General features: G+C 35.9%; 2 protein-coding genes, 1 long non-coding RNA gene and 1 other non-coding gene across 4 annotated transcripts; 2 read left to right on the top strand and 2 right to left on the bottom strand.

Annotated features, from left to right (window-relative positions):
• Positions 1-258: 258 nt before the first annotated feature.
• Positions 259-1211, top strand: LOC110940270. The gene is made up of 2 exons (XR_002592952.2): positions 259-490; positions 962-1211. It is a non-coding gene; the product is annotated as an uncharacterized LOC110940270 (long non-coding RNA).
• A 7670-nt stretch (positions 1212-8881) lies between these two features.
• LOC118491555 (glutathione S-transferase T3-like) lies at positions 8882-9939 on the top strand. Its single transcript, XM_035989415.1, has 3 exons — positions 8882-9122; positions 9206-9510; positions 9622-9939. The coding sequence occupies exons 1-3, from the start codon at positions 8882-8884 to the stop codon at positions 9937-9939; spliced, it is 864 nt and encodes a 287-aa protein (XP_035845308.1).
• Positions 9940-11079: 1140 nt separating this feature from the next.
• On the bottom strand, positions 11080-13131 carry LOC118491552 (zinc finger MYM-type protein 1-like). The gene is made up of 2 exons (XM_035989410.1): positions 12905-13131; positions 11080-12508 (listed from the first exon to the last, which is right to left on the bottom strand). The coding sequence occupies exons 1-2, from the start codon at positions 13129-13131 to the stop codon at positions 11080-11082; spliced, it is 1656 nt and encodes a 551-aa protein (XP_035845303.1).
• An 8920-nt stretch (positions 13132-22051) lies between these two features.
• LOC118482857 lies at positions 22052-22158 on the bottom strand. The gene has a single exon (XR_004869034.1). It is a non-coding gene; the product is annotated as a small nucleolar RNA R71 (small nucleolar RNA).
• Between the last annotated feature and the right edge of the window lie 548 nt (positions 22159-22706).

Below are 22706 nucleotides of genomic sequence, written 5' to 3'. Positions count from 1 at the left end.
CATATATTATTTTATTTATAATCGTGAAAAAAATTAATGGTCAATTCCCTTACATTACTTCATATCTTTTTCATAATTTCCTAACTATGGACGCATGTGTACAACTTAGTAGTTTATGCACCCATACCAATATATACCTCCTTTGAACCCAATTGAGTAGCCTTATTAGTTATAATTTCAATTTTCAAAGCTTGGTTAATAGCTTATCTGGATTTGAATTATAGGCCATGTAATAATGTACAAATGGGCCTAATATATTCATCTGAATACATTAATCGACATCTCTTAAGAATGAACCAACACCGACATTTTTCAGCAAGATATGATATTTTAACTCATCCAATGAAGAAACTCTTAAGAGACTTGTGAATAAGCTTAAAAAATCACCTCAAGAGGTTTTTGATTCATTGAAAAATCAAACAGTTGATTTAGTGTTCACTGCTCATCCAACTCAAGCTATTAGGAGATCTTTGCTTCAAAAACATGGAAGGTATGTTCTATAATGCTTTGAATAAGTCTTACTTTCATTAAAAGAGTTGTGGGTAGGCCTGCAAGCGAACCGATACGGATGTTCTTAATAAACGAATGAACATGAACAATTTTTTTTGTTCATTAATTAAATGAACAAATATGAACACATGCTTCGTTAGTTTATATAAGTTCATAAACGTTCGTTCACTTAAAAATTTGTTTATGTGTGTTCATTTACCTTCATTTATCTATGTTTAAGTTCGTTTAATATTCATTTCAAGTTTTTAGGCAGCTACAATTTAGTCTGGTTTTATTTAATTTATTGTAGCATATTGTAATATGATTTAAGGTTTTCATATGGTAGTGAGTTCTCTCTATGATTTTTATGGGTTAGTCATGTATGGAGAGTCATGCGTGCACATATGTTAAGATATTTGATTTGACTAATTCATAGCCTTTGCTTATGTTTACTTGCTTAAACCTGTTGTAGACAAGAAACTACTAAGGGGGAGGGCGACTACATGGGCATGCATTAGCGGCAGAAGATTTCGTGAATTATTGAATAAAACCGGAAGCTTTATGAACTCCTTTAAGTTTTTTTTCTGTAATGTATGTTTTTAGACTTGGCATACATGTTTGTTCTTAAACACATTCCGCAAACAAAGTTTCCTGTGCTATGCACGCCTTAAATTTTGTGTGGCCGGCTTATGGTACAAGCTCTTATGACGTTTTGTATGGCTTCTCTTACATTGTCTTTTGGCTAATTACCTTTTATCCATGCATAAACATTTTTCCCGAACGCACCACAAAATGAAGGACACTAACTGTTGGTTATGCCGTGCACCGCACGGGCCTACCCTCTAGTTTATTAAAATTAAAAGTCTATAAATACGTATTAATAAAGAAAGTTATTAATTAAAATATAATATAAAATAATAACGTATTTGATAATAGAACAATTCATATATGTGTTATAAAGTTATTTTAAAATATTATTAAAATTAAAAGGCCTTGTGAGATAATAACTACATGTAATTAAATATATGCATTGCCTTAATTATATTTCACATATAAAAAATTGAAATATGTTTATTTGTAGATTTCAAAATTATTTATTCTGAAATTAACAAAAGATGTACACTAAATATAAATTAATATAATGTAAATGATTTATTTATTTTATTTAACTAAAGTAGTTAAGGGTAGAACCTATTTTATAAGGCTGGAGGGTGTGGGGGCGCCACCCCCGCCAACTCAGTAACTATAGCGCCCCGGGGCGCTATATGACCACACCCTCCAGCCTAAATGTTTATAAGGGGTAAACAAAAATATTAATCAATTTTTATTGGTTCTATACTTTTATTTTCGTGTTCAACTCTCAACTCAAATACAGTATTCACTATGTTTACATGACATTTATAAGAATCATCACTACAACCATCCCATCCATCATATATCGATTATATCCGTTAGTTTTTTTAAAGATATAATTTTTTTATTAGATTCATTCAACCTGTATAATAAAAGAGGTTTTTTTAAAGATATAATACTTTTATTATTTACTATACCAAATTACATTTATGCAACACGTGTAATACACCGGGTTTTTAAAAATATAACTTTTTTTTTTATTTTGTGGTATATAAAATTAGATGTAATTATTGATTGGTATATATAGTTACATGTGTTCAACACATATAATATATGGGGTTTTCTAAAAATGTAACTTTTTCATTATTTAATATATAAAATTAAATTTACTCAATCCGTACAATACACGAGGTTTTTAAAGATATAACTTTTTATTATTTAATATATAAAATTACATTTATTCAACCTATGTAATAAACAAGATTTTTAAAGATATATTTTTTTATGATTTGGTATATAAAATTACATTTATTCAACCCGTGTAATAAACGAGGTTTTTAAAGATATATTTTTTTTGTTATTTGGTATATAAAATTACCTTTATTCAACCCGTGTATTACACGGGGTTCTAACCTAGTAATAATAATAATAATAATAATAATAATAATAATAATAATAATAATAATAATAATAATAATAATAATAATAATCAAGTGGCTTAAATTTAGAATACGATATATCAAATGAAAAAATAACATATATCAAATGAAAAAACTAAAACTTCCTTTGTAGATAAAAAAACTAAAACTTCCTTTGTAGATAATATATAAATGCAAAGTCTTCATTTTTGGTGAAATTTGAATCCATGTTTATTCTTTTACAGTTTTATTTTCACTACGTACATCTTAGACTCTTAATGATAAAAACGACGACAACAACATTCTCTACATATACAAAAAGGAAGTGGGGGAATAGCTGCGTGGCACTTCCCTATTGGACCAACAGTTTTATTGTTTTATATTCGTTTTAAAATTGTTTTATGTTCGTTTTAAAATTACGGTTTTGTCCTTAATTTAAAATAAAATTACGTTTTTGCCTCCAGCTCAAAATAAAATTATGTTTTTATCACTCGCTCAAAATTACGATTTTGCCCTCGCTTCAAAATTATGATTTTATCCCCATATTACAATTACAATTTTGGTCCCAGTTCAAAATAATTTTTGCTTTTGCCCCAAACTAAAAATTACGACTTTGCATTTTCGCCCCGTTTCAAAAATTATGCTTTCGCCTTCAGTTTAAAATTATGTTTTTACCCGGTTCAAAATAAAACTATGCTTTTGCCCCTATTCAAAATTACGAATTTGCCCTCAGTTCAAAATTTTGATTTTGCCCCAACTCAAATTAAAAATATAGTTTTGTCCCCAGCTTAAAATTACGATTTTGTCCTTAGTGCAAAGTTATATTACGATTTTGTCTCCGGTTCAAATTTATAGTATTGCCATCACTTTAACTTTTGCCAAATTAAGATTTTACCCAACTCAACAAATACAACTTTGCCCTCAGTTCAAATTAAAGTATTGCTATCGTTTTAGTTTTTTTAGCAAAACTATAAAAGTGTTTTTTTATTAGTTGACTGGATTTAATTTTTTCCATGTGAAGGAGCTTCCTAAAACTCGCTCATTAATCCTTACAAACTACAGTTTTGCCCTGAGCTCAGAACTACGATCTTGTCATTGTTTTAGTTTTTTTTTCCCTAAGAAAACTATAATAGTGTTTTTTTAATTGATTGAGAATTATTCGGCCATCGCCCCGCAACGCGGGCGGTGGCATTAACTAGTTCATAATAAAACCAGCAACAATAATAAAAATAATCAAGTAGCATATATTTGGAATGTGATGTAAAATGGAAAAATAACACTTCGTTTGTAGATTATATAAATGCAAAGTCTTCATCTTTGGTGAAATTTTAATCCATGTTTATTCTTAGCCCTTTGGTCTTTGAGTATACTTTAACCTATCTTTTATCTCTACCTAAGTGTCATATTAATCTTTTTTCTCCATTTCACTTTGCCTCACTTCAAAGAAATGGTTTAATCCCATTAACTTTATTTAATTTTATCTTTTAGTGGTTTTTGGTCTAAAAAAGAAAAAAATAATTAATTTCAATCTTTTAACATTAGGTTAACATGTTAACACATAACCTATTTAATGCTCTTTAACACAAAGAGAGAGTGTGGAAATCCCAAGTTCACCATTTTTTGAAAAACTCAACTTTTTTTTTTTTTGAAAAACTCCTCATGCATAAGATACAACAACATATAGCATCAACACGTTACTAAATTATAGTATGGAAATGTGTTTTGTATATATTTCCTTTATAGGTTTTGCAGGGTCGCCCCAAGAGTAAGCCAAATGAGGCTTGGGCCTTGGGCCACCAAAACTGTAGGGCCTCCACAATTTGATGAAACCACAGTCCATTTATAAAAGATTTAGGGTGTGGGTTATTAACAGATTGATGGTTGTAGTGTAGTTGTTTTGTGTATGTATGGATGTTGGTGAGACCCGGGTTCAAATCCCTGGTTCACCATTTTTTTTCTTGTTTTTAAATTTTAACACAATCTTTCAAATAATTACACTTGGGCCCTTCAAGTTTAACTTTCAATCACATACATTTTTTGGGAAAAAGGCCACAAGATTTTACTTCGCCTTAGACCACCAAAATAGTTGAACCGGCCCTGAGGTTTTGAAACAAGAAGAGCTAGCATTTCTCTTTACTTAAAGTTAACTTAATTGTCTTAATCTATGTGCCATTCAACATATAGCCAAGAGTTGGTTTCGGTTATGTAAAGTTTCAGAAATAATATTCTCTTTTAATTGTCTAGGGAGACCTGATTAATTAAAAAAAGAAAAAAAAATTTAGCGCTGACTGGTTTTATTGGACCACAATTTGAATGAACAACTTGATGAACTTGATCCACCTCTCACAAGATGAGCATGACTACATGAGCCTATTTGGCATAAGCGATCTGATCCAATATTTTGAAAAATATATGTGACTATTAAATTAATAAATTCAACGGTATCACCAATTTTAATTTTTTTTATGCATGCCTTTGTACGTAGGATATATAACAAGTATAAGTGGTTTTAATGCCGTGCAGAAACTTCGGTTTAATCATTAATAAAGAGATCTAAAATATATGACATTTTCCATACTTCAACGACCAAGATTATATAAAATTTGATCAATTTTGAACACGTGAATTAAAAGTAAATAGTTGTGGGTAACCCATCTTGACTGTTACTTTTTTGGTTTAAACAAAGAAGGGTTGACTTTTTATAGTTAGAAGATTGTTGGCACACAACCAGGAACCAGCAGCGACCGCCAAAGCAAATACATGGTCCACATGAGCACAACCAACCAGTCAGCCACCGCCAAAGCCTACATGGACCCATTCACTTAAGACTTGGCCTCTCTCTTGCATGGATATCCCACTTCGTTTCCATTTAAATATGAGTATTCTTCTATTGTTATATCATTTTTTCTTAGAGTTAACTGTCATTTTCGTCCATGTGGTTTGTCCAATTATGTTAGTTCAGACCAAATTTCAAATTTGTACCATTTCTGTTCCTGACATTCTTGAAACATGCCAGTTCCGTCCAAAAAAACATGAGTTAACTGCCATTTTCATCCCTGTGGTTTGTCTAATTATTCGATTTAACCTTAGTTTTTTTGGATGGAACTGGCATGTTTCAAGAATGTCATGGACGAAAATGGTACAAATTTGAAATTTGACATAAACTAACATAATTGGACAAACCACGGGAACGAAAATGGCAGTTAACTCTTTTTTTTTAAATTAAATATACAGAATGGTTTAACCAGGGACGGACCCACACTATGTGGGTCGGGTCCCAATACCCCCAATGTTTTTAAAATTTAGTACGGTATGTTAAATTTTCTGTATGAGAAAATCAAGATAATGCTAAAATATATATGGTTGTTTAAATGTATAAAACAATCTAATAATAAGTTAGTTGAGTGAATCGATTCAGTTTATTTGAATTTTATAAATTTGAAGGTTATTTCGAATTAACAATTTAACCGAATTTATATGTCTATTTGAGCTCGGCTTGATTTGATTCGAGTTGATAAAAATACAATTCATCTTAAAAAATCCGTATTATTAAACTGAGCCGCCGGACCGCCCTCGACCTAACCCGAATAACGACTGACCCGAAAATTCTAACGTTTGGTTTTGAAAAGTTTTAACATCAAAAAAAGGACCGCGTTGAAAAAACAAAATATGGGTCTGCCACCGGGTTTAACTAAGGATAGATACTTGTTGCCAACCAAATTTTACCATTTTAAGGCTACATTTTGATATCGTCTTGAAATTTACTACAAGAAATCAGAGTATTAGGGGTGACAACGCCTTGTGTCGACGTTAGTACCCCATGTCACCGCTATTGGGTTGCCCCTAAAAGTTATTATATATAATCATATAATAATTATAATAATAACTTGGCTTACACATGTAAGCCTAACCCAACTTGGTATATGAAGCTCAATCTGTGACTTGTTTTTTAAATAAACTTCAATTTATACTCAAACTCTCATTTAAGCTCGGCTCAATTAAGCCTTTTGAGAGTCAACCTCGAGTAGCACGCTTATAAACAATTCAACTTCAATTTATATCAGTAACAACACAAGGTTTTGAAAATAAATAAGGTATTTTAAATCGAGTAGCCTCACTCATGATAACCTCTTCTAAAAGGCCTTTCCATAGTCCATGGCTTTATAGCCTAGTGGCATTTTAGGGATGGGATAAAGCTTTGGGACCAATAGGTCCTGGGTTCGATTCTCACAAGGGGGTTTTCCCATATTTATTGGGTTTCCTCCTGAATTGGTGTATAGGCATTATGTCTAGTGGAGATAGATATGATTGGGTGATTCCGCTGATGGCACAATGATACTCCAGTGATCCGTCAGTGATCCTAATTTGCCGTTAAAAAAAAAGGCCTTTCCATAATTTTACATAATATTCTCTTCATCCGTCCCCATTAATTAGTAAATGGACACTAGTATAGTTGAGGTCGATGCCCCAAAATGTGTAAGTTGAATTTCACCCTTGTATGAAGCCTTCTCATGGTAAGCCATGTAAAACATCTACTTTAATAGGTATTACTTTATTCCGTACTTTAAATTCTCTATACAGTAGTTGATACTAATAATTTTGACCAAAGAACATGACGAATTATCAAACTAAATACATATCGCTATGATAAAATTTGTTGATATAATTCGTTATGAAAATAGAATAACTTTATATTGTGTAATTTATTTAAGAAAACTTAGGAAATGAGGAATATGATAAATAATAATTTAACATGTATAAGTTGAATATTAGCTATACAAGTTTTATTATTATACATATATCTACTATCTACTAATACAATAATCTGGTTGTGATCTCCATATAATGGATTGGTAGTTACTATTCTACAAAAATAAATTATCATTGATCAATGGTTTTTAATTCTCTCTTGTTATTCTGTTATTAGAAAGTAGAAACGAGTTTTTAGAAGGTATGGGGGCCGGCCTGCCCCAGCTAGGCCCGGCGTCGCACCCTAAGACTGCTGGGTATGGCGGGGCTTGGGTTGGGCGTGGGTTGGGGCAATTGCTGACACGTGGATGTTAACCCAAACCCAAGTTTTAATGGGGTATGGTGGGGCTTGGGTTGGGCGTGGGTTGGGCCGGCGTGGCCTAGCCACATCATCATTTTTTTTAACATATATTTAAATTAATTAAAAACATAAAAAAAACATATTTTTTTAAATACATAAACAAACATAATAATTATTAAAATAAAAAACAATCATTCTTCGTCGTCTTCGTCGGTTTCGAACCCAGGAATCGTTGAAACATGTTCCACCAAATCAGATCGAAGGTTGTGATGTATATCCCTTGACTTGATCCAAAATTCATTAACCGCTTTATCTTGGTCTGTTACGTTACCTGGTTGGGAATCGTCGTCATCATAGTAGGTAACGACCGCTCTACCTTCGTCCTCCTAATTGCCCGGTTACATCGGGTTTTTGTTGAAAATAAACATACTTCTCCTCAAGATCTCTAGATATCCTTAAAAATAAGTTTCTACTCATACGAAAACGGCGCCTAAACATTTTTTCATCATACTTAGGTTCAGCTGAGAAGTAATCGCTTACCAACAAATCGTTAGCGGTAACCCGTTCACGAGCGATGTACCTTCTTCTGCGTTTAGGTTGTGTGAGAAAAATGATAAATATTGTAAAGTATTTATAAAGGAAGAAAAGTTTTTTTTTTTTAAATAGCCCAACGGCTAGCCCAACGGCTAGCCTAGTTTGGCCATTCAAAACCCGCCATGTCAGCTTGGCCAGACCGCCCCACGCCCGGCTTGAAACCCACGAAATAGGGGCCACGCCCAAACCCATGCCCACCCGGGGTGGTGGCTAGGGCGTTTTCAGCCCACCCACGCCCAAACCCCCGCCCCATACCCCGCAGTCTAACACTGCCCCCTGCGGCCCATCCCTTCCTCTCCGTCACCCTCCAGATGCTCGCGACGGGCCAATTTCTTTGAAAAAGAGCCGTTGACAACGGCTATATTATAAAAAAAAGAAGATTTCTTTACTTTAAATAAATACCCACCTCTTCCATTTTTTTTAAATTAACTTCATCCAAAATCTCCCAACTTCTCTCATCCATTTTTATAAAAAAAAAAAAAAAAAAAAAAAAAAAAAAAAAAAAAAAAACTCCATCTTTTTATTAAAAAAAAATCATGAATCCGTTCGACCCAAACAATCCCAACCCGAACCCGAATCAAGCTAACATTTTTTCGACGCCCGGTTACACTCGGACTATCGATCCTTCATGGGTGTCTCCGCAATTTACCTTTTCGGGTTTCCAACAATCACCCAACGCGTTCAAACAAATGTCTCAACTCCAACAAATGCAACATTTCCAAGCACTCCAACAAATGATACTACGCAACTCGTTTGAATGGGTCAAGCGCAATTCGAATCCCAACCGCCAACATCGCCGGTTCGACTTGTAGATGATGAAGAAGTCGTCCCGATTCGCCACCTCAAAATCTCAAGCGCAAAAAAAAATAAGGGGAAGGCGGTTGAAACCGTAGTCGAAACCAAAGGCGATTCGAAACCAAAGGCGAGACCTTGGACAAAATTAGAGGAGGAGGCGCTAGCAATGGCGTGGGTTAAGTCCTCAACTTGCCCGATTATCGGTATGAAACAAACTTTTTTTTAAATTTAATTCTAAAAAGATAAAATTTTTATTTTACTAAGGCAATTTTTTTTTTAAATTTAGGGAACAACCAAACGGGTAGTGGTTTTTGGAAGGTGATAATGGAGAAATTTAACGCGATTATGGAGCAAGGCCCGATGCGCGATGTCGATTCCGTCTCTGGTAAGTGGCGTAAAATGATCAAGGTCATCAACCGCTTTAGCGGTATTTATAACCAATATTACACTAATCCTCCTAGTGGGAACGAGGAGGACATTCTCAACCTTGCTTTGGCTAAGTGGGATGATAAGAATACAACTCCTTTCCAACACCTCCGAGCATGGAACGTTTTAAAGAAAGAAAACAAATGGAAGCCTATTCCAAACGAGGTCGCAACCGCCAAACGGAGTAAAACTTCCGAGTCCGGAAGTTACAGTGCGGGAGGCTCCACCGCTCGTTGTCACATAGACATAAACGACGAACCGTAATTTGACGAGTAGGTGTTTGCCGTTCACGAGTCGGGACGTCCCCCTGGAAGGGACAAAGCAAAAAAAGAGGCGGTCGAAAAGAGAAAAGCGGGCGGCTCGAACCAACCGTCTTCCGGGGCCGTTTCGAAAATGGACGAGTTGATATCCAAATTCCGTTCGTTCAAAGAGCTCACGACGGAAAAATATAGTTATATGAAAAACTTATCGGCCGACCATGCTCGAGCGGAGGATTTTAGGATTATGAGGTTGGATCTCGACTCGGTTCCGGAGGATGAACGCGAGGTTTACCGGAGGATGAAAGAGAAAGTTAAGAAAAAATGGGCGTCGTAGATTATTTCGCCTTAATGTTTTATTTTTTTAGGATTCGTATTTTTTTTTTAGGTTATGTAATTTTAATTTATGTTATGTAATGGATTTAATTTACTTCTTTTATGTAGTATTTTTATTTACTTTTTTAATTGTTTTATAAAGTTAACCAAATAAAAAAGTTAAACAATAAAAAAATTTGTTGTGGGGCCCCATCCTCCACCCCCTTAAAAATGTTTGGAGGGTCATCTCATATAGGATGGGGATGTGGCATCCTACGTGGCGGCTCATCCCCTTAGGGATCACCCTCACCATACCTACTAGCCTAAGGCTAGAAGGTATGGTGAGGCTCATCCCCAAAGGGATGGGCCATCACGTCAATGGGAGTGAGGATGGGCCTAAAGGGGATGGATCAAGGGGGTGGAGGATGAGGTCCCACACTATTTATAAAAACAATTAAATAATATAAATTGATTTGATTTTAGAGACAGGGAGAGAGGAGAGAGAAAGATGAAAGAGAGGGAGAAAGGTGGGCCGGCGAGATCGTCTTTCAGCAGATGGAGACGACGGGACGGGACAGGAGGAAAGAGGACGGTGTGGGGGTGCGGCGCCGGGCCTCGCCGGGACAGGGCCTGCTTCCATACCCACTAGTCTAAGGGCATGTTTGGCTAAGCTTTTCCAACCAACTTATGACTTATTGACTTAATCAAAAAGCTAAAAAGGAGTTTTAGTGTTTGACAAACCTAAAAGTCCTTTTCAAAATGACTTTTTGAGAAGGAGAAAAAGTCTTAAAAAAGTCATTTTTGAGAAGTTAGGATGTTGTGACTTTTTGAATCAACTTATTGACGTATTAGCTTTTAGTCATTTTACATCAATAAGCTAAGCCAAACACTTTTTAAAAAACAACTTATTGACTTATTGGCTTTTCCCACCCTATAAGCTCAGTGGCGGATCCAGGAATATTTTTCACTGGGTTCACTTTTTTAGATACTCCAATTTCATGTTACTGAACATAAAGAATTTCGGGTCAGTTCGATAGTTCGGATCGGGTAAGGTTCACCACATAATAAAAGTAAGATACAATGATGAAAAGAAAATCGTCATTAGAAATTTAAAATCACATAATATAAAATACGATAGTCTTTACAAATAAAAAAAAACTACCTAAAGTTGTTGACGACGAGTTTTCATCTTTTGAAAACGTTGCATTACACTCTCAACGGAAACTTTTTGTAAGAACTCCTTTTCAATGTAACAAATGCAAGAATCGTTCATGTATCCATCACCCATCTTATTACGTAATTCTGTCTTCACAAGCTTCATTGAAGAAAAACTCCTTTCAACACTAGCCGTTGCAACCGGTAAAACTAGTGACAACTTTATTAAACGATAGACCAACTGATACTCAATGTGTTTCCTTGTTTCCACCATCCTTTTGGCAAGATCACTAACCCCATTCAGGTTATCAAACCGACTATCTTTTTTCATATTAGAAATGTAGTGACCGAGTTCATCGATAAGCTTATCTTTTTCATCAAAAGTAAAATCATACGGATACATTTCGGCCAACTTTAGCAAATTTAGTTTATTAAAGGAACTAAAATTATCACGCGGGCTCAAAGAACTCATACACGTAAGCAAGTTAGTGGTTACCTCGTTAAAACGGTTTCCAAGCTCTTGAATTTGCATGTCGAGAACCGTGTTGAAATTATTGACCACAAAATGATGACGATTGGTGATGTTGGTCTTTCTTCTTCTGTTTTTCGGGTCAACATACTCATCTTCCATGTTAATCATCTCAATATCATACTTGTCACAAAAGGATGTAACATCTTTTAAAAGTGAGTCAAAGCCTTCAAGTCGATACCTTTGTAATTCTTCTTTGGTTGATCTAACTAGCTCAACTGCATTCAAAATATCTTGATTCTTTCTTTGAAGAGCGACACACAATAAGTTAGTAACTCCCAAGATATGTTTCATCAAATGTAAATAAAATACAAACTTGAAACTTTTCATGTATAACTGAAGTCCATTTGCTTGAGTTTTGTGAATTGGTTCCCATGCCGAAGTTTCTATATATTCAAGCATTTCAATAACACAAGGATATAAGGTAAGCAACCGAAGAAGTGTTTTTTCGTGAGAGCTCCAACGTGTATCTCCGGGCCTTGTAAGTGCCATTTCTTGACTATTTCCACTTCCGATTACAACTTCCGGATTCAATGCCAAAAGCTCTCTTTGACTTTCTCTTAGCAAATCTATTCGTTTGCACGATGCACCAACAACATTTATTAAATCTGTTATTTCCTTAAAAAATCTACAAATTTCAAGATGCTTGTTTGCAAGGGCCACAACAACAAGTTGAAGTTGGTGGGCAAAACAATGAACATAATATGCCGAAGAATTTTCTTTCAAAATCAAAGTTTTCAAACCATTAAACTCACCGGACATGTTGCTTGCACCGTCATATCCTTGGCCTCTAACCCTACCCAAGCTCAAATTGCGATGAGCAAATAATTCATCAATTGCAGATTTAAGAGATAAAGCGGTTGTTTCCATAACATGAACTACACCATATATCGCTCCTTCACAAATCCTAATTTATCAACAAATCTCAAAACCACAGCCATTTGTTCCTTTTTAGAAATATCCCTCGATTCATCAACTAATAAAGAAAAGACATCATCACCAAGCTCTTCAAATATCATCTTTAACACTTCTTCTGCAAAACAATTACAAATGTCTTTTTGTATTGATGGAGCCGTCATTTGGCAATTCTTCGGAGCATTACTTAATATGTACTTTCCAATTTCTTCATTTATTTGTGCAAACAATTTTAAAAACTCTATGAAATTTCCTCTATATAAGGATGCTTCAGATTCATCATGACCCCGAAAAGGTAATCCGCCATTCAACAATCCTTTAGCGAGTATAACCGAAGTACTTAATCGGATTCTATATTCTTTGTTTTGTTCGGGGTTTTTTTTTTAACCGCATGTATAGATTGGGCTTCTTTAAGTAATTCTTCTCCTTTTTGAACCGCCCTGTTGTGAAAACTATTGCATTTACCAACATGAGTTTCGAATCTTTCTTCTTTCCTGTGCCAACATTGTACCCCCTCACTCGCAAATGCATCTTTTTGTCCACTTTCTTCGAATAAGTAACAATATAAGCAATACACTCTATCCGCTTTGACACTATATTCCAACCAATTTCCATGCTTTTCTGTGTACCATTTTGGATTGAACCATCTTAACTTATCACCATTACCAATAAGTGTTTGTGGAAAATCTGTTTTTTTCCCTTTCGGTTGACATGGACCTCGAAGCAAATATGTTCGCCTAATTTCATCTTTTTGACTAGGGTGATAAGATGAAATTGGTTTCCTTTCGGAAGGATCCCACTAAAGATCATCCAAAATGATTTTCAAGGGTTTACTAGTTGAAGATGACGATTCAATGTTAGGTGGTGGTTGCCTTTGAAAAAAACTTGAAATATTCTTCTGCATAACTGATAATGCCTATATACCAAATTCAAGTTTAAAACATACATCAAAACCTGTTTATTCTCAACTCAAAAACCCAATTTCATCACCAATATTAACTTAAATAAAACAAATATAAGATTCAGTAACAAATTCAGCACCAAGATTCAGTAACAAATTCAGGTTTAAAAACCCCAATTCAAGTTTATTCAGCACCAAGTTTAACTAACAAATTTAGGTTTAAAAACCCCAATTCAAGTTTAAAAACCCCAATTCAGATGTATAAGACTTATGTGATAAAAAATATAATCATAAATCACTGATGTGATAAAAAAACTCTAACCTTAATCAATCGCAACAGGCGGCAGGCGGAGCGGCGGCAGGCGGAGCGGCGGCAGGCGACGGGAGCAATCGGCGGAGAGGTCAGAGGTGGAGCTGCAGCTGCTGAAGTTGTTGACTTGTTTCTGTAATCTATTGTGTTGTGCGGCGTACGTTTGGTGACATAACCCTAAATGGGTTTTATTGCATTAAAGAAAAATAACTAAAAGAGAAATAAAAAAAACGGAATAAAAAGGAGTTGAAACGGGATTCGAACTCGGGTGTATCAGGTGGAAAAGCGCGGACATAACCAGTGGAACCAAGGCTTCTTTTGTTTATGGGTTCCCTTTATAATTTACTTATGGGTTCCTTTTGAGTTTCTTATATATATTTACACTAAAAATTAAAAACCGAATGGGTTCCCGGGAACTCGTACTTTCTACATAAGTCCGCCCCTGTATAAGCTAATCCAAACATTTTTTTTAAAAACTCCTTTTCAAAAATTAATAAGTCAATAAGTTCTTTTCACAAAAATTCATTTTTAGGTAAAATTAACTTAGGGGCTGTTTGGTAGCCTCTTAATGACCATTCGGATGCTACCTCTTAATGGTTTAAAACCTCTGAATGAATAAGAGGTAACCTCAAGTCTGAATGGTTAAGAGGTAACCTCTGAATGGTAAATCATCACATGTCACATTCTTCTACCTTCTCATTGGTAAAATTCTTAATGGTTCCATTAAGAGGTAGCCTCTTAATGACCATTCAGAGGCTACCAAACAGCCCCTTAGCCAAACACGCCCTAATTGAATTGTCCATAGTTTTATGAGGTTTAGCTAAAAAAGACTGAAGGAGTACATGCAAGTACAAGTATAGACACAGAGATTTGAGTGTTTTAATACCAAAGTTTGGACTCATCAAAAATTTTAATATATGACATGCTTCTCCATTGGAAAGAAATATTAGCGAAAATCTATCTATACTTTCTATAAAAGAAGAAACCCAAGTGATATAAGAAAAGCTGAGGTGTCAGCTAGAGAGCATGTCCAACAAGGCTTTTCTTATGTCATCAATGATGAGGTGGAAGCCAAAGAGAGAGTATGGTGACATCATAAATCAACCACTGATGATTCAAAGGTGGCCCACATTCACCTTTTCAAAGGTCTGCCCAACCACTGATGTTCATCCAAACAACCATTGTCCAACTCCAAAAATCAACCACTGATGATTCAAAATTCAAACTTCAAAACTTCTGACGATTCAATATTATGGCTCCAAATTCAAAATTCAAAATTATGGCTCCAGGTATATAACATATCATCTTCTTCAATTAATTACTCTCTCTAAAGTCATTTTCAAATCCAATTATCTCATTTATCTTCTTTAGCAAGAATCTGGAACCTGCAACTTCATTTTCTCTTCATATCATGTTCGAAGAATGTTATCGGCGAAGAATGTTATCGCCGTTATGCAGAAGATCAAAGACATCGAAGAATGTTATCGGCGATCCGGAAGTAGTAAGCAGAGATATTCGATTAACCTCTGTGTTTTTCATCTTCATATTCTCTTCATATCATGTTTTCTTCTTCATATCATGTTCGATTAGGGTTTTGTTTTTCCTTTTCTTACCAATGCTGCAAATATCACTTCTTGATTTTATACGATTCAGATATGAGAAACAAAGCCTTCAACAATGAGATTCAGAACCACCGAGAAATTCAAGCCAAAGTCGACGCAGCCACCACCAACAGAGGCGGCGACAAGGCCGGAGTGAGTACTGATTTAATATCATTGTTCAAATCAAAGTTGTTTTCATTTTCGAGTGAGTTTTTGGTTTATGAGTAAAACCTAGGGTTTGTAGAGTTCAGTATTGTAGTAATCTGATTTGTTTGTTGAATTTGTTAAGTTGTTATGATGAGTTCGATATCATTGTTCTCATATGGCTGATTCAATATCATCTAGGGTTTCAAGGTCATCTTCTCAGTTACTTATGGCATAGATGAGAGTACTGATTCAATGTCATTGTTCAAATCAAAGTTGTCGTAGTTTCCGGTGCGAAGGTCATAGTTAGTGGATCGGTTATCGGAGAGATGGCTCTGCATTTTTGTGTGCTTTACAAGTATGCTTCTTCTTTACTTGTCTATGTAATATATTTAGTACTTATTTGGTATATGTATTGACTTGTGTGCTTTACAAGCTGTCGCAGTCTCTGGTAAAGGGTTTTAAGCCACCTTAAGGTGCGTCTACTCTAGCCATCAGTAGTGTCTTTATGTTCAAGAATTAATAATAAATTTTACTCGAAAGAAAGGAAGAGTGATTTTTGTCTTAAAGATACTTGGATGTTCATGTTTTATGTTTCCTATAGATTGAGCAAGGTTTCTAATAATGAAACCAAATAGGGATCTTTGAGAAGTGGCTGTTGAGATTCAAGATTCCAGAAACTACTGAGGAGTTGATGCTGAGATCAAGAAATGGAAGAGATCGTTAACCTGAATGAACCACTGTAAGTGTAAACAAGTCTTCACTTTTCTTCAATCTCAAGTCTTCACCAACATAACTCACCTAAATTCTGTATACAGTTGTACATCGATGATGATTCTTGGTTGACGCTATATGTGATCACAATTTCAGAACTAAGGTTACCGATCTTATCACGTAAATAATTAAGGGAGTATTTATTTATTTATTGGTTGTAATTTTGTAGGTTTACACCAGACAATGGTCGCGGCAAAGATATGGGAGATCAACATGAGGCATCTGCACTTCGCGATGAAGTATGAATGTCTTTTCAAAATTATAAAATGAATTTGTTATTGATTGTTATGATAATTAATGGACATCTTGTCATATTGATCAGTATGTAAGTGTTAAACTTACATGGTGCATGAATTTTACAAGTGTTGGCTGATTTAAATTGACACTTAATTGCAGCTTGATATGTTACAAGAAGAGCATGACATTGTTATAGATAAGGCGAGTCCATCTATATGATTTATTTATTGGTTATATCATATACATATAGGTAACTGTGTGACAAATTAGTTATATTTCTATTTCAGCTTCATCGTGTAGAAGAAAAACGTGAAGAAGCAGAGGCCCGGGCCCGGGAGTTGGTGAAACAGGTAAAATTGAACTGCTGGAAAAAACAGTGGTTGAAACCACTGTTGGGTAATATTTTATTGGGTTTATTGGGTTAAAACAATGTTTTGTGGAGAAAACCAACAGTGGTTTCAACCATTGTTTTCTCAACAAAACACTGTTTTGGCCGAACAGTGGTTTCAAACCACGGTATTAACCCAACAGTGGGTCTCAACCACTGTTTCTCCAAGCCGAAGTTGATTATAAGGTTTAGTAGAACTTAATAAAATCGTTGAAACGTGAAAGAAACGAAACTTATAGGCTCAGTTTTGTGTACGTGTAAGTATATATAGTTATATACAATTATAGATACATGTATAAGTGTATCTGTTTTAGAACTGAAGCCAAAAGCTTCCGGAAACTTGAGGCTTTGATTTGGGTTGAGATTAGAAAAGTATATTTGACAATTTTTGGGTGATAATGGCTGGAGGTGGAAATAGGAAGGATGATTCTACAGCGAGATTTGTTGATTTCAGTGCGAATTCGCTGCTCGCGAGTGTGTTTTAACGGAGCAGGTGAGTTTAATCGAGTAATTTCTATTTTTATATATCTGTTTATAGTATATACCATCGAATATGTGTGATTTTGCGTTTAAATTGATAGATTTGTGTGAAATAGTGCGTGTTTGCCTAGGGTTTAGAATTAGATCATAGAGTAATGTGAGGTGTCAGGTTTAGATCTGGTTGTTTGATACGACGTCAAATTATTTACAGTTATTTTATGAAAATTTTGTGTTTCTGTTTGGATATTTTTTTATCCGTTGTTTGATTCATGATTAGAATCAGATCATTTAGCTGCTTATTTAGTGTTTAATTGTTTATCTGTTTTGTAATTGCTTGTAGATTTGGTTGAATTTGATTTTCTGTTAAGAGTTTATGTTTGTGAGAGGAACTTCGGTTATTGTGAAGTAATTTGAGGTGTGAGATTTTAATCTATTTGTCTAATATGACGTCGGATTGATTTACCGTAATTCTACGGAAATTTTGTGTTTCTGTTCGTCGACTGTTGGAATCGGATCATTTAGTTTGCTAATTTAGTGTTATTTTTTTATATTTTGTAACTGCTTGAATTTGATTTGCTGATAGAGTTTGTGTTTGTGAGAGGAACTTTAGTTATTGTGAAGTAATGTGAGGTGTGAGATTTTCTGTTTATCTAATACCACTTCAGATTGATTTACTGCAATTTTACAAAAATTTTGTGTTCATATTTGGATATTTGTTCAATCAACTATTGGAATCAGATCATTTAGTTACTTATTTAGATGGTGTTAAATTGTTCACATGTTTTGTAATTGCTTGTGGATTTGGTTGAATCGCAGGTTGATTTTGATTTGCTGTTAGAATTTGTGTTTGTGAGTTGGAATCAAATCATTTAGTTGCTTATTTAGTGTTCAACTGTTCATGTGTTTCGTAATTTGCTTGTAGATTTGGTCTATTTTGAAATTTTGATTTTGCTGGTAAAAGTTTGTGTTTGTGAGAGGAACTTCGGTTATTGTGAATGAGGGAGATGTGAGAGGGAACAAGGCAATGAAGAGTAGAATAGTAAGACTGGAAATACAATGACCGAAGTGCCATTGGATTTAAGACCACAAAGTTATGGATCACCTCAACAGCCACAAAACGGTTCGTTGAAGACTCAAAATGGATTCGCTACTGCGCGCAAGCCATCAAGAATGTCGCTTACCGGTTCAAGGGAGAATGATAAATTTCTTCCTTTTTTGTGTAGATATCTAAATAGAAAGAAGATTGTGATGATGATTTTAGGTTTATTCGCACTCATGGCTTTCTTATCAGCGTTCTTTAATGCCAATAGAGGTTTGTTTCTCAACCATCATTCTGAGTTTATAATGTTTTCAAGTTTTTAATAGTGTTTTTTTGCATTGGTTTTGTGTTGTGTTGTCAGAAGACGTATCAGAGAGCACGATCTTCAATCGTTTTAGCGATACTTATAACACATCTTTACAGTTCTCTAGAACGTTTCATAGTCAAAACGATGATATTTCTAATATACAAAGAATGTTGTCTATATGCGAAGAAAACCCTCCTACCTGCCATACTTCCATTGAATCACATTCTTCAGATCAGTTTCATCTCATAGCAATTGATGTCAGAATTTTGCATTTTCACCCCCTCCTCCAGGCGATAGGAGATGATCCGGACCTAGAGGTAAGAAAGTTGTTTCTTTTCCATTAAACCATAAATGTTTATAACCATTTAGTAACTAATTTTGTGATGTAACCGTTCTACCAGCTTGTCCTGTATGCTACCTTTCGGTGGAGGAAGCTATAGCTAGCATGCCGAGCGCCACGTCAGCATCACCTGTTCTTCAACACTTAACTTATTTTCATGAGGAGACTTCTACTAAAACTGAACCACATGAAGGCTCCGATTTTGGTAGGTACCCTTCCATAAAGCAAAGGAATGAATCTTTTGATATTAAAGAATCAATGACTGTACATTGCGAGTATGTGTTCGATATAGACTTGGTATCATACTATCATTGTTTAAAACACTTTTACAAATCTTTATAATTTCTTTCAGGTTTGTAAAAGGTTGCAGACCTGGTTACAAAACCGGATTCGATATTGATGTATCTGATCTTGTAGAGTTGGAGTAATTGATGTGTGTAAAATGCAACATATAAATTACATCAAATAAGGCATAAAACTAACCCTTTTTAAGTACTAATGTTGGAAAAAGAGTGTTTTTGTCTTCCTTTTGTATTTTCAGGATTAAATGAGCTCAAATTCACAAAAGAAGAAAAAAGACAGCTAATTCTAACATAAATACAAGAAAAGGAACAAAAGTAGACTGCCCGAACCCTCAACGGCATCCTCCCAAGCAAAGAAGAGAAAACAGAAGCCTGAACACGCCCCGTGCTCAGCCAGCAAGGGGCCGTGCCCAAGAAGCAGCAGAAAAGACAAACCTGTAGAAGCTTCTATTGCCCACCACGGGGCCGTGTCCAGTGAGCACGGGGGCGTGGCGAAAGTACAGCAGGCGCATTAATTGTAATTGCGAATTACAATTAATGAAGAGAGAGAGTGTCAGACGGGCACGGGGGCGTGTCCAGCGGACACGGGGCCGTGCCCAGCCTTCTGTTCAGCCTATAAATAGGAGTGCTTGGTTTCATTCCAACTCATCCCTTGGCACACCACCTCTCTCACACTTCATCCACCACCCACCACCACCATAACACCATCATCCACCACCATCATCCATTGTCCATCGTAGAGTGTGTGAGTCGTCTCGGGATCCAAGATTGATCGTAAGAGTTCTTGACAATCAAGGCCATGTTTGCCTAAGTCTCTTACATCACTTGGTGAAGACAAGTGTTTAGTATAATACTTTTTATTTTTAATCTTTTGCACTTTTTATTTGGTTTTGTATTAATGACTTTAATAACTAGTTGCTTATGTTGAAGGTGATCTTTCCTTATCGTTTGTCTGTGGTGTCTTGGCATTATTTTACTGTCTATATAAAATAAAAGATTTTCACCATTCATATCTCCACGGTCTATATGGAGGTATGTTGGCTACCTGATCGGGGGTTAAGGGAACGGTTTGGTAAGGGTCTTGCCCTTGTTCAGCGTTTAGAGGTCCTGCAAGGGACCTGGGTCAAATTTAGTAGGATCTCCTTCAATGCCCATAGGTATTGGATGGCGGGGATCCAAACTCTTTGACCCCCTCATAAGTTAACTACTATTAATACTATAACCCGGCTATTTAGGACTGTATCCCTGCTGACTCAGACTACTTAGCCGAGGGTAACGTCACCGCCAAAAGCGGGGCCTACCACAATTTGCATTAATAACTTAATTCATTATCTTCCAATAATCCAACCCTTTAGGATTGTATCCTTGCTGACTCAAACTACTGGGTTGAGGGTAACGTCGCCTTCAAAAGAGGGGCCTACTACAATAACTAAGATAATCTCTTAAACAAGTGCAAAAGTGCGAAAATAATCAAAGGTTATACTAATACATGAGTCGGATCAAAGTGATTCATCTTGTCTATCTGTTTTTATTTTATTTTTATTTTTCAGCATTTAGTTAGTTTTTATTTTTCTAGTTTAAAAACCTTTTTTCTAACTTTTTGATTTGATTAGACGTTGAGGATAAACCGGTACTAAAAGCTCTTGTGTCCTTGGACGACCTCGGTATCTTACCAACACTATACTACGTCCACGATGGGTGCACTTGCCCATATGTGTGTTTAGTGTTAGTAAATATCGTGTTTTATAAATTTAAATTTGGCTAAAAGTGTAAAGGGCTTAAAATATCTATTAAAAATATAACACACTTCACGCACATCAAGTTTTTGGCGCCGCTGCCGGGGACACAAGGATTTTAAGAAAGTTAGGAATCAACGGCCTAATCATATTTTTATTTTTCTTTTAAATTTTTAGGATTTTTCATAATTTTTCAGCTTCTGCAGAGCTCAGCACGGGTCGTGCCTGGTCGGACACGGGCCGTGCCCAGCATCGTTACTGGCAGTTTTTAGTTTTCCAAGTTACAGAAGGCTGACCACGGGGCCGTGTCGGTGCAACACGGGGCCGTGTCCAACTTCCAGTAACTGGGATCTAGAAAACAATCACTGTAACTCCGACCACGGGCCGTGTTCGCTGAACACGGGGCCGTGGTGAACCTTCTGACCAGCCTTCTTTTATGTTTTTTTTGCAGGACTTGGAACCAGACGCCAATCCTACATAGTGTATGAGCTCCAGTTCTAATAAGGACATAAAAGAACCTCTAGAAGGACCCGAACGCTTTCTCAGAAAAAGATTAAAAGCTAAAAACCAAGAGAAAGTTTCGGGTGATCCACCTCCAATGGCGGACCAACGTACCCTCATGGATTATCTACGACCCACCGTAGGTAACCTAGGCGCCGCTATCAATGCTCCGAATGTTGAAGCTAATAACTTCGAACTTCGGCCGCATTTGATACAAATGCTCCAAACCTCCGCAACCTTCCATGGGCTTCCGGACGAGGATCCCCATCTACATATTACTAATTTCTTAGAAATATGTGATACCTTTCGGATCAATGGAGCATCAAACGACGCCATCCGCCTCCGAATGTTTCCTTTCTCACTAAAAGACCGAGCGAAAGCTTGGCTCAACGCCCTCCCAGCTGGATCGGTAAATACCTGGGATGAACTAGCCCAAAAATTTCTATATAAGTATTTCCCTCCCGCTAAAACGGCTAAATTAATGACTGAAATTAATACATATTCACAAGAGGACGGGGAATCCTTATATGAAATTTGGGAAAGGTTCAAGGAGTTATTACGCAAGTGTCCACATCATGGCCTTGCGATATGGCAACAAGTATCCACTTTCTATAATGGACTGTTGCCACACACAAGGCAGACACTTGATTCTAGCTCCGGGGGACTTTTAGGTAATCGACGCCCGCATGAAATATATAACCAAATTGAGGAAATTGCTCAAACCAATTTTCAATGGCACACCCCCCGAGGCAATAAATCTATTGCCCCGGGCGCCCATAAGGTCGATGAAAACACTTCTTTACAAGCCCAAATCGAGGCCCTTTCTTCAAAAATAAAAAAATTAGAAATGACAAAAACAGTCTCGGTTATGGCTTGTGAAGGGTGTGGTGGGCCACATGAAAATTGGAGTTGTATGAAAGAAACAGACGATCAACAGGAATCGGTAAGCTACATTGGTAATAGACCTAGGCCGTCGGGTCCTCCAACGGGCACTTACAACCAAGGATGGCGAAACCACCCAAACCTTGGTTGGAGAGAACCCGGCAATAGTAGTAACCAACAAACCCAACGAACAAACTTTCAACAACCAAGAAATGAGTCACAAAATTTCACTCAACAACAAAGTGGAC

Source organism: Helianthus annuus, chromosome 1 (assembly GCF_002127325.2).
Source record: "Helianthus annuus cultivar XRQ/B chromosome 1, HanXRQr2.0-SUNRISE, whole genome shotgun sequence".
NCBI lineage: Eukaryota > Viridiplantae > Streptophyta > Magnoliopsida > Asterales > Asteraceae > Helianthus > Helianthus annuus.
The sequence above is the reverse complement of the archived record's forward strand: the minus strand, read 5'-3'. Positions and strand labels throughout refer to the sequence as shown.

Excerpts from the sequence above, each read along its gene's own strand:
- LOC118491555 (XM_035989415.1), top strand. The coding sequence starts at position 8,882 with ATGGGTCAAGCGCAATTCGAATCCCAACCGCCAACATCGCCGGTTCGA. Across the intron at positions 9,123-9,205 it reads CTCAACTTGCCCGATTATCG|GGAACAACCAAACGGGTAGT; the intron begins GTATGAAACAAA and ends TTTTAAATTTAG. Across the intron at positions 9,511-9,621 it reads GGAAGCCTATTCCAAACGAG|GTGTTTGCCGTTCACGAGTC; the intron begins GTCGCAACCGCC and ends TTTGACGAGTAG.
- LOC118491552 (XM_035989410.1), bottom strand. The coding sequence starts at position 13,131 with ATGGAAATTGGTTGGAATATAGTGTCAAAGCGGATAGAGTGTATTGCT. Across the intron at positions 12,509-12,904 it reads AAGCCCAATCTATACATGCG|GATTTGTGAAGGAGCGATAT; the intron begins GTTAAAAAAAAA and ends TTGATAAATTAG.